This window comes from Vidua chalybeata, chromosome Z (assembly GCF_026979565.1).
Source record: "Vidua chalybeata isolate OUT-0048 chromosome Z, bVidCha1 merged haplotype, whole genome shotgun sequence".
NCBI classification, from domain to species: Eukaryota; Metazoa; Chordata; class Aves; order Passeriformes; family Viduidae; genus Vidua; species Vidua chalybeata.
Genome location: NC_071570.1, coordinates 22,235,779 through 22,251,284, shown reverse-complemented (window position 1 = coordinate 22,251,284; position 15,506 = coordinate 22,235,779). Strand labels below are relative to the sequence as shown.

At 34.8% G+C, this 15,506-nt stretch overlaps 1 protein-coding gene across 6 annotated transcripts in view; it reads left to right on the top strand.

Moving 5' to 3' along the window:
• Positions 1-15,506, top strand: part of KDM4C (lysine demethylase 4C) — a 247,789-nt gene that overhangs the window by 161,320 nt on the left and 70,963 nt on the right. For all 6 annotated transcript variants that reach the window (XM_053932680.1, XM_053932684.1, XM_053932682.1 and 3 more), the window contains 2 exons: positions 6,162-6,217; positions 9,293-9,401. In XM_053932680.1, coding sequence (XP_053788655.1) covers positions 6,162-6,217; positions 9,293-9,401 — 165 coding nt within the window. The remainder of the gene's footprint in view (positions 1-6,161; positions 6,218-9,292; positions 9,402-15,506) is intronic.

Sequence of the window (15,506 nt, the reverse complement as noted above, 5' to 3'; positions counted from 1 at the left end):
GTTGGGGCTCTGAACAACCTGGCCCTGCTCATTGCAGGGGAGTTGGACTAGATGATCTTTAATGTTCTTTCCAATGTAATGCTTCAAATCACTATCCAAAATACTACTTCAGGTAAAATCACTATTAAATAAAGCTGTGACAATAAAGTTACCACAATTGCTTATTAAGTGAATGATAATAATATATTAGTAAAATTGCTTTTTTTTTTTTTTTTTTTTTTTTTTGGGTTTTTTTTTGGGATCACGGACTGGGAAAATTATATATATTATATGTAATATATATTTCAGTGTGTGTTTAGTGCCAAGCATTTGGCTTTTCCTTAATATCTAGGTAGTGTTTCTGCATATGAAGGTTTAAAACTGCAGGTTATGTAGAACAGTAAGATGTGCCATAAGAATGAAACTGAAGTCTGTTCTAGTCTGTTATTATCTCTTTCACAGCAAGAAATTAATACTTGATGAAGAAAATATGTCTTGAGCAGGCATTCCTAATGCTTTCTCAATCTCCTACAATGTGGAAATAAGAAATTGTCTTAGCCAAAGGCAGTATCTTTCTATTTCCTTAGTAAAAAGTAACCTTTGTTGGATTTCTTTTTCATGAACTTAGGTAGATTCTTTCTCAACTAGTGTAAAATTTTAGCACCCACATCTGGCAAACAGACACGTGTGAAGAATCTTTCTGGTTTTTTTTGTTTGTTTCTTTGTTTTGAATCTACTACTGGTTTCTTTCAATAGCAACTGACTTCTTATTGAAGTCAAGCCCTTTTCCAAGTCTCATTTTTTCAGTTGCATTTGTCAAACATTACACAGTCTTTTTACTGTCTTGACCAGCCACAGCCTGTATGGTTGTTATCCCTTTTGCCGAAGCTGTTGCAGGAGATGTTAGCTTAAGATGGGCTTTTTGCTTATTTTTAGTGAGGCCTCTGAAGTAAGGGCAATCAGAAATGAGCAAGATCTTAATAAATTACTGAGATAACCTGGAAAACAAGAGATAATTAGAGAAAATTGTAAGATACTGGAGATAGAATACAGACAAAGAATAGAGCAGTGATGTCAGCTGCTGCTGTAGAAAAGATCCTGAAGATAATTGTCCATGTGCTACACAAGTCATGGCTGTGTAAGTACATCTCCCCAGATGTGGGATAAAAACAGAACATATTTTGCCGGACATCACTGAAGATCTCTTTTCATTGCATTTCAGAAGGGAGAACATGGCCACAGATGAAGTCAGTTAGGTGGAAAAATTGTGGTTGTTTAACTAAGAGTCTGTAGATGGAAAATGTCAAAAAAAGAAAGGGACAATAAGGGGCTTCTTATGTTTATCATACATAAAGTAAAAAGGAAGAGGCTTAAGCAGGGAATTTACTTGCTAGTTTAAATGAAAAGCTCCCTAATGGCATGGATGCCAAAGAGCTGGAAGAGATTAATAGGTTGCTTATGGAAATTACATTCTAAGAGGAAACTTTTGAAAATGTGTCAGGCACAATTCATTAAGAATAATATATATTATATTTTACCCTGTCTTCCAGTGACATAAGCTTGAATTTCTTTTTAATTTAACTGGATAAATGCAATTCTTTGTAGATGCTATTGTAATTTACAGCGCCTTAGCAAAGCAGAAATAGAAGTTTAAAAAGAAAGGGAATTGCGTGGTGCATGATCGTAGTTTTCAATAAAAATAACTGTTAGATGACTTAATATATATCCCTTTACTATGGCTTGGCAGAATTCTACTGCCTTGCTGTGTCAGACAGCTTCTTGTCTCCTATGGAGACAGTTATTGCTGATGATGTAGGTATGGGACTATGGAGGTGTGAGAACTGCTTTTTGTAAGCGTTACTGTGAATATGACTGAATTTTGGCAGACACTAAAAAAACACTCAAAGATAAACAAATGTATTAATTTTAAAATATAAATGACTGTGAACAGGCTTAGGGTTTGTGTAATATTTATCCATGCAACAAAAATTAATATGCAGCTATGCCTGAGTAGCAACATACCCTTCAAAAAAGGTGATCCATCTTTTGGATGTATGTACCAAAGGAAGCATGGTTAATTCACACTGACTTGAGGTTTTTCCACCAATTTCTTGAAGCGATTGAAGCAGAGAAGTGAGATTAGGGTTGCTGGTTGCAAAAATGTTTCTGTGAAAGCAAGGGGAAATATTTATTCCAGAAATACTGAATATGATATGTATTGTTATGAAAGAAAAACATAACTTCCACAAAAAAGCTGAAAGATTAAATAAATGTTATTTTATAAAACTTGTGATTTTTATGGAGATATCTTACTTTATACAGGTACTAGAAAAGAGAAAGCCTTCTTGTAATTCTAGAATGTTACGGAGATTTTTTAAGGAGATGAGCAATTTAAAATGGTCTAAGATTTAATTTAGATACATATAAAATAATTTGCTTATGAAATTATTATTTAATGCGAATGACAAAATTAGTTGTTTAGAGGATTTGCAAAGTAATAATGAATGAGAGATTGGATACCTTCTAAGGTGATGCTTTATAATGAAATGCATTCTTTTCCTGATTTATACATAATAGGCTGACAGCAGGTACACAGGGATACACAGACATGCTCTTTGAGAACACAGAACCACAGAATCATAGAAGAGTTTGTGTTGGAAGGGACCTTTAATGGTTATCTAGTCCAAATTCCCTGCTATGAGCAGGAACATTCTCAATTAGATCAGTTTGCTCAGAGCCCTGTATGACCTGACCTTGCATATTTCCGGGGATGGGGCATCCACTGCCTCTCTGGGCAATCTGGTCCAGTGTTCCACTACCCTTATTTGTCAAAAACTTTTTCCTTATGTCTCATCGATATTTAAAACCATTTCTCCTTCTAAAATATTTTTCCCCATCTTTTTTGTAAGTTCCCTTTAAGTATTGAAAGGCCACAAAGAGGTCTCCCCAAAGCCTTCTCTACTATTCTCTAGGCTGAACAGCACTTTCAGCCTGTCTTCATAGGAGAGGTGCTTTGGAGCCCTGGACTACCTCAGCAGGTCTATGTCCTTCATGGATAATAACATGGGTAATAATTACTAGTTCACATGTTATTTCACTGCCACCCATGGCATGTATAAATTTATTAGGAATATTAATCTTTGTAAATGTCAGGTCCTCTGAGTTTTCATTAATTGTTGTATATTGAAACAAGTTAAGCTAATAGCTGTGTCGCCTGTATATAGGGAAATATATTGCAATGCAGGCATAATAACAAAATAGTTTTAATGGGCTTTAAACCTGTGTTCCTACCCACACAGTTTTGTTATGAATGCTGGTGAAATTGACTAGTTATTAGGGATCTAATTACTTATAGCTAATTACTTATAGATATTAGGGATCTTATTACTTATAAATACTTATAGCCTGTGTCGAGCAGACAGTGAACAAGTACCCACCAACACTTTTGCTTACCAAAGATACTTTGTATGTAGGTGTTTTTGTAGAGGATATAATATTTGGTTCCTGTAGGTCCTGAAAAAGGGTAATCTTTTTATAGCTTCTAATGGGGGTATTTAGAGCCACCTTCTCTTTTACTTGGGCTGCTCTTCTCCATTTTCCCTCTTTTTATATTTTTTCTTTTTTTTTTTTTTTTTTTTTCTATTTTTAACCTAATATCAAAGCTCTGTAGTTAGTAGGTAAAGATATGACTTCTGCCTCTTCCTGTGCTGTTTCAGCTTAATTTATTTGTAAAATATATTTGTAAAATTTCTTCAAGGCTTTGGATTCTCAGTCTAGTTATATTAGTAAGTTGCACAGCAAATGATCTAATGAAAATTTTCCGTAAAAGTGAAAAATACCCTTTAGAAGAAGAAAAATGTCATTTTTCAAGTAACAAATTTTGAAGTAAAGTGACCTAAGAATATCAAAGCTCTTAAAATAGGAGCAAATGCAGTCTTTATTTTGCAGAGCAGAGTTAAAGTATTTTTGTGGCCAGTGTTAAGAAGGTGCTCAGATTAAAAAGAATTTATGAGGAATCCCCTGAACTTTCACATTTGAAAGTAAAGAATGAAAGTTTTTCCCTGCAAAGTTTTCTGATGAGTTAGACTTATGCTCTTTTCCCCAGTCTGCAGATGTTGCTCTGTGTCTAAATCGTAAAAGTTCATGCTCTGCAGAACTACTGTCTTGGTTTTAGACAGTTTAAAGAGCTGGACACTCTAAAATGAGTAACCTCCTCTTAGTTTCAACCAATCCGTTTCCACCCATAAGGAACCCATGCGAGTAAATGTAAGTGAAAAAATAACAGTTTACTAACAAGCAAATCAGCAACAAGAAAAAAAAAAAAAAAGCCCACTAAATAATCACTAGATACAAAATCACTAAATAATCACTAAATCTCAGGAAGCCCTGGGAAACAAAAAGAGACCCAAAGTGGTGGAAATAGTGTTTACAAGATGGCTTGAAAGACACAGGGAGAATGGTATGAGCTCTCTACCCTATGGTGGTGCATTCAGTTGACCACACCATCTGGGAGACAAAGGGAAAGAAAGATGGTGGACAGAGAGAACCTTCCTGGGAAAGCAGGAGCTTTTGGAGCTGCTCTAGTGGCAGATAAGTACCCATGCATATGGCATCAGCGCCACCACCCGCTGCCTCCTCCTGATGCCTGCTGGGCTGTGCTGGTGTTGGTGCTGATGTCCACCACACTGCAGAAGTGTTCAGGGAGGGAGAAGAAATGTCAAGGTCTGTCAAGATGTGGGGTCACCTGGAAGGGGTACAGGGATCACTCTGAAACAGTTTTTTATTGCAAAATGCTGTTTCTCCGAGTGACTACTATTGCAAGAAAAAAACCCAACTTTACTGAAAGCAGTATAGTTTTGAGGTTTTGGGTTCCCTGATTTAATAGTCAGTGTTTACTTTTAGAAAGGGAAATGTTATCTGGAACATATTAGGTCCCATCCTAAGGTTGTTGTGGATAGAATAATGAACCTCAATTCTCTTCTTTGAAACTCTACAATAATATTAAGGGTGCTCTACAGTAAAAGGGTGCTCCATAAGAGGATGTTCTGTTCTCCATGGTTTTGGTTGGTAAAGCAAAATTTTTGTGCTTGGGTAGCAAAGAAGATCCAATTGCCACAAGGAAGTGTTTTTCTATGGTTAGGAAAGATGATTTTCATAGGAAATGTAATATAGCATTCAAATAAATTTCTTGCAGACATTTGTAGTCTTCATCATTTTTAAGAAAAGATCAGACTGGAGTATAACAGAAAATTCTTTGGGGTTTCATTTGTTTGTGTTTTTGTTTGATTTGCTTGTTTGTCCTACGAGGGCAACTTAAATGTAGGGGTGCAAAAGACACAGTCTTATATAGGTATACTGTCACAGAATATCTTGACTGTATTTTGTACATTTGTTCTTTTAGAAGAAAAGGCAGGAAGAAGAATAGCTATGTTCAAAACACTTTTTCATCAGCTCCTTTCAAGGGATAGAAGATAAAAAAGATAAATAAGAGGAAAGAATAGATTTAGAAATTAAGGAGAATGAAGAGGAGGAGTGAGGGGTTGGAAAGACAGAAAGAGTGTATCTGTTCAAAAGCTCAGTTTTAAGTAGAGGTAGGAAAAGCTGTGTTTTTTAGTGTGTTATCTGGAGACTGCTGAACACCTTGCTGAGTGCCCTGAAAGAGGTGGAGTTGTACTGAAGATCAAAGCAGTGAAGGTATACTGCAGGAAAAAGAAAAATAAAATAAATTATTTAAGGTAGATCAATAGTTTGTGGGTCAGTTTCTCAGTAACGTCTGTTAAACTCATTATGTGCCATAGTACTTTGTTTTGCCTTTGTAAAATGTGTGGCAATTTCCAGCCTTTCTATGGCAGTACTGATTAAAAGTGTTGGGGATTTTTGTTTTGTTTTGTTTTGTTTTTTTTGGTGTTGATTTGGTTTGGATTTTTTAAAATTACATTTTAAAGTGATTCTATCACTTCATCTGTAATACTACCTTTTTTCTTTTGGTTGTATGAGTTGTTTTTCTTTTTGTTACTGTATCCTTTTCTTTCTCTGTAAGGAAATGCTATGCTTGTAAGTGGCAGTTTGTAATGGCGTAATTAATTGCATTAGCAGTTTGCTTATCCTCAAGACCAGATGAATAGAACTGATTTGTAAACCATCATTAAAATTCACTTTTTCTACTCTATTTTTATTTTTAGGAATGTTGTCTCTGCAATTTGCGAGGTGGTGCATTAAAGCAGACTACTGACAAAAAGTAAGTGATATATTCTTCAGGACTATATGTGCTTATTTTAAACTTTACTTCCAGTCCATTCCCTGTACAAAGCATTTGCAACCCGAATTACTTGATAGTGTCCCTTTAATAGAATCTTACTTCTATTGAAATGTGGCACTGGCATTTTGTTAAATAGTTAGATAGTAGAATGTAGATTTATTTGCAAACGCTTGTTCCAAATTTTAGTCTGCTGGCCTTTTTGCAAAGAAAGTAAATGACAGAGCTCATTTAAAATTGTTTGCATATCTTATCAAACAGCAAAGTGTATTTTCTTACATTACAATACTTTTGAACTTCTAAACCTAGTATTTTCAATGAATTAATTTTAATCATGTTGAAATAATTTTTAATTCTGAAGTCTTTTTTTTTTCAAATGCACTTTTGTCACACATTGTCAAAAATAAAAATAGTTTTGTTGCTGACATCACTCTATTACTATATCTGGCTGATAGAAACTATAGCAAGTAACTCAATTAGCTGAAGTGGAAAATGCTGCAGCTTAATGTTTTTTCAAGCCCTATAGTAGAATAGCTTTTATGCATTTTGAATAATTTCATAATTAATTAGCTCATCTAAGTAGCATAGCAATATTGTGTAGATCTCTTTCTTTCATGCCTTGGAATGCAGTGGTAAGACATAATCTAGGTATGACATTCTTTTTCACTTACCAGGAAAGGAAGTGGAAAGAATTTATCTATCAGTGGTTTGCAATTGACTTCATGACTCTTGTCTAGTTAGGCGAAAGTTTTTTATTTAACTCTGGGCATATCTTACCTTCAGAAAACATTATTATTGTAGTTATTTTAATGGCAGTTTTTGCCAGACCATTAAAATTCTCAGCTGATTCTTAGTTCTGCTTTAAATTCCCTTAAATTTGTTACTTGGTTTACTTGCTAAATACAAAGAGAATTACAATAATATTATATCAATATAATTTATTATGCCCTTTTGATATTTGATGTTGGTATCTTCCGTGTTGAATCTTTAAAAATATGTATATCTTTCTTTGTATATCAATTTAATTTTTTTAATGTCTCATAAGATATATTTTGAGGAACATCCACAGAAGTCTGCATAAAATCACTTTTATTGTGATTATTGTAATTATATATAGGGCTTTTAGGTTTACATTCTATCACTCTGTAGGTTAGTTTTATGGATTTATGAAATGGGATTTCTGTAAAACCAGTTGAACTCATGTTTTTCGTGTTTCTGTAACACCTTATAGTTGTTACACATTGTGGAGTTTTTAATCTGTCTTTCAGTATTAGCTGTCATTTCAAAATTTTGAGTTTTCAGAAAAGTATGTTACAATTTTACCTTTTTTCTCCAACAGCTGTAAAATCTAACATGTGCATTCCCTTTGCTCCTTCTTTACTCTGTACATACTAATTAGAGATACAGGAAGAGCATGTCATACTTTTAAAAGCTAATGGATCAAATTGGTATGTGTGCATGCAATAAGTAGTTTGGCATATAGGAAGGCTGAGATTTGTTTTTTTTCAGCAGAACACAGGAATTGTTTTCAGTCTGTTAGGTTGAGAGATATCAGAGGTTAAGTGTTTAGTTGAAGATTCATTGAAGAGGCATTTTATTTATAGCACTTCTGTCTCATAAAGTTTAGATGGTAAGACAATGTGGTTTAGTAGGTGGGCAGGTCACAATGAGAAGAAGACGCTATTATAAAAAATGTTTTAAAAAGTCTCAACTTCATGTTAGTTAAAACATGAAGAAACTGTCACCATAATAAAAGGATGGATCTGCAAGCTTTATCTGTTTTTATTTGGGCTGAACTGTATAACTTGCTAATTGTTACATCATCTTTATGTACAGGTCTTACTTCACACTTCGACCAATGCAACTTTAAAGTCACATGATAGGAGTTTGTTTGGTCCCTGTGTGTCATATTATATTTTCGCAGATGTTTTTGCCAAGGATGACTTACTGAAATATTGCTGCTGCAGTGCAGGAAGGAGAAATTATTTTTGTTTTCTGCATCACCCTCCATCTCCTTCAGCTTCAGCCCACATTCCTGTTAATCTGCTAAGATGCTTGTGTTATGTGTGTTTCTTCAAAACGTACAAGTGGAGTGAGGCAAGCATTCAGAGCTTACAGAAATAGAGCAAATGGGGTAATGAAAACAGACATACAATAAATGACAGGGAATAAGGCAAATATGAGTAAAAAAATTGAAATGTTTTCCTTTATTCAGATTTACTTCTACCCCTAAAGATTTTAGATGTAGCCTCAGAAGACTGCTCTTTGATAATAAAAGTGTCGTTAGCTTCTCTTGTGCTTCATGAAGTACACAGTTTCAATATTAATTTCTGGCTTTTTAAAATTTCTTTTAGCTTTTCTTATTTTGAAATTCATGTATCATGAGGATTTGGAGTGCTTTCTGATGCATATAGGAAGCATGTTGTATCATCTGACAAACCTCCTGACGTTCCATTGAAGTCTTAAATGTAACACTGGTCCTAGGCACTTGCAGGTGCTTTTGCTACCAAAGGTGATCCAGTTCAGGTTAGGCATTGCACTGGTGGCTTGATCACTTTGCTGCTTGGATGCCATTATGTCTGCAGACAGAAGGCCTTGATAACATTTGCATTTCATTTTGCATTTTGGTAGATACATGATTGCTTGTAATCATGTTTGTTGTGTAAGAATAGTTTTTTAGGTCTGAGTAATGTTAATAATGACTAATAATTGCTGTAGATGATAAATTACGCATGAACCAAATAGTGTGGTGTTTACATATGTACCTGAATTGCACACCTACAAAAACTTCTTACTAAATAAAAAGTAAAACAGGCTTAAAAATTGTTGCAATAAAATCTCAGTCTGAAAGTTTATTGACACAAAGTGGTAGTGTTGCAAAGTTTGTTAAAATGTGTTAATGAAGATTAAGAAAGCCTAATAAGGAAATAACTACAGATGGATATGTTTAAGAAAACCAAACCAAAAGCGAAAGTCAAATACACAGCAAGCAACAACTTCAGCACTTGTATTTCTATGAGTTTTTTCGTGGTATTTTTGACTTGCCACTTTTCACAGGTGGGCACATGTAATATGTGCAATTGCCATCCCAGAAGTCAGATTTGGTAATGTCACAGAGCGTACTCCGATAGACACTAGCAGAATACCCTTGCAAAGATTAAAATTGGTGAGTAGTATATTAATATATGCTCCGTATATGCATTGCTATTAAGGTCTTCTAGTATTTGAATGTATTAAAAATCTGAATTGTGATGATTAATCCCAGGTAAAGAACAGTAAGTTATGTTTAAGGTAAGAAATAAATAACAAGGGTTTTACTGAGATGGGCCTTTTGAAACATAATGACAGTTCATTAACAGTGGTAACAGTCTTTGGTACTCTATTAAATGTAGTTCAAACCTGTTCTTCCCCAAGAGAAGAGTAACAAACTTGACCAGTATCAACTGTGAAAGTTTTGTTTTTGGAGTTGTATTGGTGATGAAACCCAGAAAGGCAGGGAATAAAACACAATACATATTTGTGAGGTCTTTTTATTATTGATTTTTACTGCTACTATTTATGAAGGTGAAAGCATGTATGATCTGTTTGTTACATGGTATCTCTGCCATCAGGGTATTGAAAAATATGCATACACTAAATCCCACATTAAACAGTATCATTCAGGAACACTAATGTACTCTAGAAAAGGATATGCACAGGTGCAAAATGTGTTTTTTTGCTATGTTATACTGTAAATACTTAATCTGTCAGTGTGTGCATGACTGTGATGTTGTCAGATAAAAAGAAAGTGATTAGTGGCCGATTCAAAGTCTAAGAGGAAGTGTAAGTTTTCTGGATCACCCCACACTGTTTGCAGTGTGGTTCTTGGTCTACCTTGCCTTGTACTCACTTATTTTGAACTATTAATATTTTCACTCTATACTTTAATTTCCTTTTATTCCATTAATGATTTTTTGCTTTTTGTAGCTGTATATTTAAATGTGGAAATGCAACTTGGAGTGCTTTAAAATTGACAGCCTGTCCTTCAAGTGGTAATCTTTTTAGAATTTTTGTTCAGAATTTTAAAAAAAATTGGTTTTCACATGTCCTTTTAAAAATAATTTAAAAGACATATGTAAAGAGTGTGTATATATATAACATAAAAATATAAGGTGACTTTAAAATTGTTAATTCAAGGGTTGAAAACACAGAAATCATGGAAACATTGTTGGAAACAACCTCCAAGATCATAAAGTCCAACCTTTGACTGAATAACACAAAACCCACTGGGCACACCTCATCTCAATCTGCCATATCTGAATATTTCCAGGGATGGTGACATCATCCAGCTTCCCTGTGGAGGCTGTTCCAAGCTTAACGACCCTTTCAGTAAAGAAATTTCTCCTGCTATTGAACCTAACCTCCTCTGGGACAGTTTAAGGACATCATGTCTTGTCCTTCTGCTTTTTACTTGGCTACCACACCCTCATTTCAGGCAGTTGTAGAGAGTGATAAGGTTCCTCCTGAGCCTTCTTTTCCCAGCTCTCTCAGCCACTCCTCACAGGACTTGTACTCTAGGCCCTTCCCTAGATATTCTGCACTTCGCTGGACATTCTTGAGCATCTCAATATCCTTCTTGGATCACAGGTTTCAAAGTGCAGCCTCACCAGTGCCAAGTACATGGGGAAAATCCCTGCCCTGGTCTTGCTGGCCACCGTATTGCTGGTACAGGCCAGGATGCCATTGGCCTTCTTAGCCACTTGGTCAGGTCATGGGCAGGACTCAGCACTTGGCCTTGTTGAACCTCACACCCCTGGCTTTGGCCCATTGATACAGCCTGTCCAGATCCCTTGGCAGAGCCTTCCTGCCTCCAGCACATCCACATTCCCACCCAGTTTGGTGTCATCTGCGAACTGACTGAGGGTGCACTTGATCCCCTTGGCCAGGTCATAAAGATACTAAAGAGAACTGGCCCTGATTCTTGGGGAACAACACTGGTGGTGACTGGCCACCAACTGGATTTAAATTCATTCATTCATTCATTCATTCATTCATTCATTCATTCATTCATTCATTCATTCATTCATTCAATGTTGAAATATATTCTGTGGACTGTCCATGCCTTAAACACTGTAAGACTAACAGGAGCCTTTTGGAAAAGGCTTGAATTATTTTGGAGCCAGTGTTTTTGAAATTATGTGACTTACAAACCTAGTTTTTTTCTGCTGAATATGAAAAAAATATGCTAATCAGTTATGAACAGTTGAGGAATTTTTAGATTTTCTTCTATTTTTCCTTCAGTGAATAGAATATTGCTTTTAGTCCTTAGTGCTTTTTCAGTTATTGATGCCTTCAATATAAAATAACTTTGAACCACTTGTATTGTATATAGCTGTATATAAGCCTATAGTCTCTTGCAAATATATAAAAGTTTAGAAATAGAGTACTTGTTTTCCTTAACACTGTTTTTTAAAGAAAAAGAATTTGTATATTTGTGTGGAATGAGTGTTGTGAAGAAGGAACTGGCTGAATACAGTAGAAATGAGAGGCAGAGTACTTTATAACAGTCATAAATGTAGTAGTGCTGCAGGTAGAAGACCACCTCTCTCTTTCTAAGAGAGAAGGAAGCACCATAATCCTGGTTGGCTCATTATACCTTATTATTCCAAGATTTAATTTCTGGCACTAAATTTATAATGAAATAGTTAGATTTCTATTAGTTTAAGAGAAGTAGGCAGTTTGACCATTTCGAAGGGCTCTGTAATGATGTAATGCAAATAGACCAATAAAATGTTGCTTCTTGGGTAAAGGAGCAGAAAAAATTCTGCCCTAAAATCACCAGCAGGCTTTCTGCTTTTAAATTTTGATTTTGTTACAAGTAAATTACTGCATCTGATGATTTTACTCTGCTCTGTTTCAGAGTAGATACCATAGCTAAACTACGTTTCCTGAATGGCACGATATGATAAGATGTTATTCTGTACTTTAGAAATAAAAACAAATATGTGTGTGTATGCCTGTGTATACGTATACGTATACGTATACATATACATATACATATACATATACATATACATATACATATACATATACATATACATAGTAGAATTGCATGGATCCTTTTATTTTCTCTAATCCACTGTATATCAGATATACCTATTGTATATCTGATTGTAACATATTTCTCTTGTTTCCTGAAACATGGGGTTCCTACTTCTCGAAAGAGTTTGCTGCCAATAGCCTTCTGTGTATATTCTAGCCTTGTGTATATTTGCCATATTATTCTCAATTCAAACGTGATCTTTAAGTTGGTCTTCACTTCCTGACTGTTGATGCTATAGAATAACAAGCTCTCATACCCACTGGCACTCTCTATTTTTCCTCAGGGGAATCCCAGGGATTATATGCAAATTTATTCTTTCTCTAGGAATTCCTGCCTCTTCTTTCCTCCAGTCAACCCCACTGCATCCTTACCTTTCATTCCTTTCCATTACCATTTCCAATCCAACTACCTGAGAGTAGATGGTTGATACCATCTGTCTAGCTGTTAATTTCTGTAAGAGCATAGTGAGTTTTTCACTCCTGGGAATATTTGAGCAATTGATGCAGGTCAGTTTTGCCCTTTGAAATTGTAGGTACTGTCAGTGCTGCTCTTCAGCAGCCAATTCCAGCTTCACAGCTATCCTATTTGATAGATTAAGGATACCTTTCTTCATCTCTCTTCATCATTCAAGCCAGAGAGTTACCAGAGCAAAGGCAAGCATTGTACATAATTCCTTTATATTGAACTTTCATAAGCAGTAATTTAATAATTTAAAAATTAATTTTGAGTTTATTTTTATAATCCATTTTGTGATAAAGCATGAGGTATGTAATAAATAAATGTGGGCCTCCCTACTGTGCCACCTCTCCTTTACAAAATTTAGGATGTGTTTTATTGATTTTTTTTAATGAGCAAAACACAGTGGAAAAAAATATAAAGGAATAGATTAAGTACTAGCATACCAAAATTAGATATTACACTGTAGGAGCAAATGGTTCTAGTTGTTAGAAACGTTTTCTCTCCCTGTCCTCCCTGTTCCTCCTCCCTGAAGTAGTAAGAAGCCCAAATAAGCAGAATATCTACTATTTTCAGAGATCTGTAGAGGAGAACTTGACATTTTCTTTAATATAGCATCTACAAAGGAACAGCAAAGGAAGTAATAAGCCAATGTTTAAATTTTTTACAAATTAAGAAACATCTGTATAAACATGAACATACTGGTAGCCTTTTTTTTATTGCTTAGCTAGTAGATCTAGTGATTGCAGTTAAATAGTTTCAATTCATTAGAGATTTTGGATTGAAATCAGTATGTTTCCTGTCAGTCTTGCCACTATTAAATATTCAAGATATACTAATTTCTTCCAGAGTAAAACTCAGCATTTGTATCATACTAATAGTAGTTTATAGTTTTAAAATTGTTTTATTCAATTGTTTCACGTTTGCAAATTACTGGGTTGTTATAGCATGGCAATGTTTTCATATTTCTGTAGCTTTTTCAGAAGGTTATGTGTCATGTACTATCACTGCTGAAAACTTACATGACAGTGAAATTTTCATTAAACATTAAATATTTTGAAAATTTTCCTGAATGCAAGTAGACAAAATAAATAGAATATTTGGCTGCTTTTTTTTCATAGGGGAAGAAAAGAATGTGATACACTCAGGTGAAATCACTTCTATTTTAGGGGTATAAACCCATGCATGATATTGTTGGACTTTAGCTGACTTTTCATGTGAAAGCAAAAAACCTCCTAGGCAACCTCAGTGTTGCATGCCACGAAGATGCTATAACATGTAGTTTCTCCATGTCATGTCTGTGATTATACATTTTCTCTTTTTTCCCCCCCAGATATATTTGAATAGAGAAATGAGATTATCCTGGTCTCCTTTTGTCAGAGAGTCAGGCTTTCTTTCTTCATTTTATGATATTCACATCCATCAGACACTTTGAGTTCAAATAACCACATGGAATGACAATTTGTAATTACCAAGCTAGGAAATAAATAAGTTGAATATGGACATGTAAGTACAGGTTCTAAAATGAAATGGGTGAAGGGATATACCTTACCATATCACACATTATAAAACAATATTTTGCATAAACTACAGTATACTAGCTGTTTTGTGGACACATAGTTCAGCTGGTTTTCTCTTCCAGTGATCTCCAAGTTTAACAGCAGACATGAGCTAGTGTGAAAACAGGAAATACAAATGCTAACTTAAGTACTTCCAATCACAGTGAAAATATTAGGAGCAGATAAGAGAGACGAAATTGCTGAGAAGTGATGGGATGCAGGGGCACCACTTGAAATTTGTGTAAATGTAAAGGCAGAATTTTGCTAATGACAAGTTGGAGGAAGTATGTAATTTGTAGAATTCATGCTGTGAATGAGTATGGTGTCAGCTTCCATCCCAATGCTGTTAAACAGCATCAAACAGTTTACCCAAAGCAGACAAAGCTTAGGCATCCAGCTGAGTTTAGTTTTATTTAATTTATTTTTGCCTTGGTCCATTTGTCTGTAGTCTCCTAGAGGAGCTTGGTGTGTGCTTATGCTTTTAAAATTCCATTTTTCCTTGACTATTTATATATATGGGGCTTTGGGTCATACAGAACAAACTGGATTTCTTTGTGTGTCAAAGTCAATGATAAAATTCAGTTTTACTTTGGGAAGGGAAAAGCTTTTCCCCAAGTACCTAGATAGTCTCTGTTTTCAAAAGAGTGTTAATTACTCAGCTCTAATTATAAATATGAATTATAGCTGCATAAAAAATCTCTGGAGATGAAAAATTCAGACTGACCTCTCAAATATCAAATCAGCCTTTGAAAGAAAGTGCTCTCTTGTCTGTTTTTCTATTTTAATAAAACATGGGACTTAAAACTAGAATTAAATAAAAACCCTTGTGCTAGTATATGGCCAATGAATTCAAGCCAACAGGAATACTGAGCCTAGTGTCATTCAGCCTTGCCAGGCATGTGATTTATATTGAATGTAGACCTTGTAAATGAGAGTATTTAAATATTTTAATTTTAATTGCAACAGAATTACAACAGAAATACTTAAATAGAATCATTAGCATCTCTTCCTACACTTATGTGTTTTGAGATGTCAGCTCTAAAATCATGATTTCAATAGAATATATATCAACTTCATAATGAAATACCCTATCTCCTTTTGGTATTTTTGTGTTCTAAAATGCTTGGGTGTTGGATTGACTTTGTCTTTATAGGCAGTTGCTGCAATGCTGTAC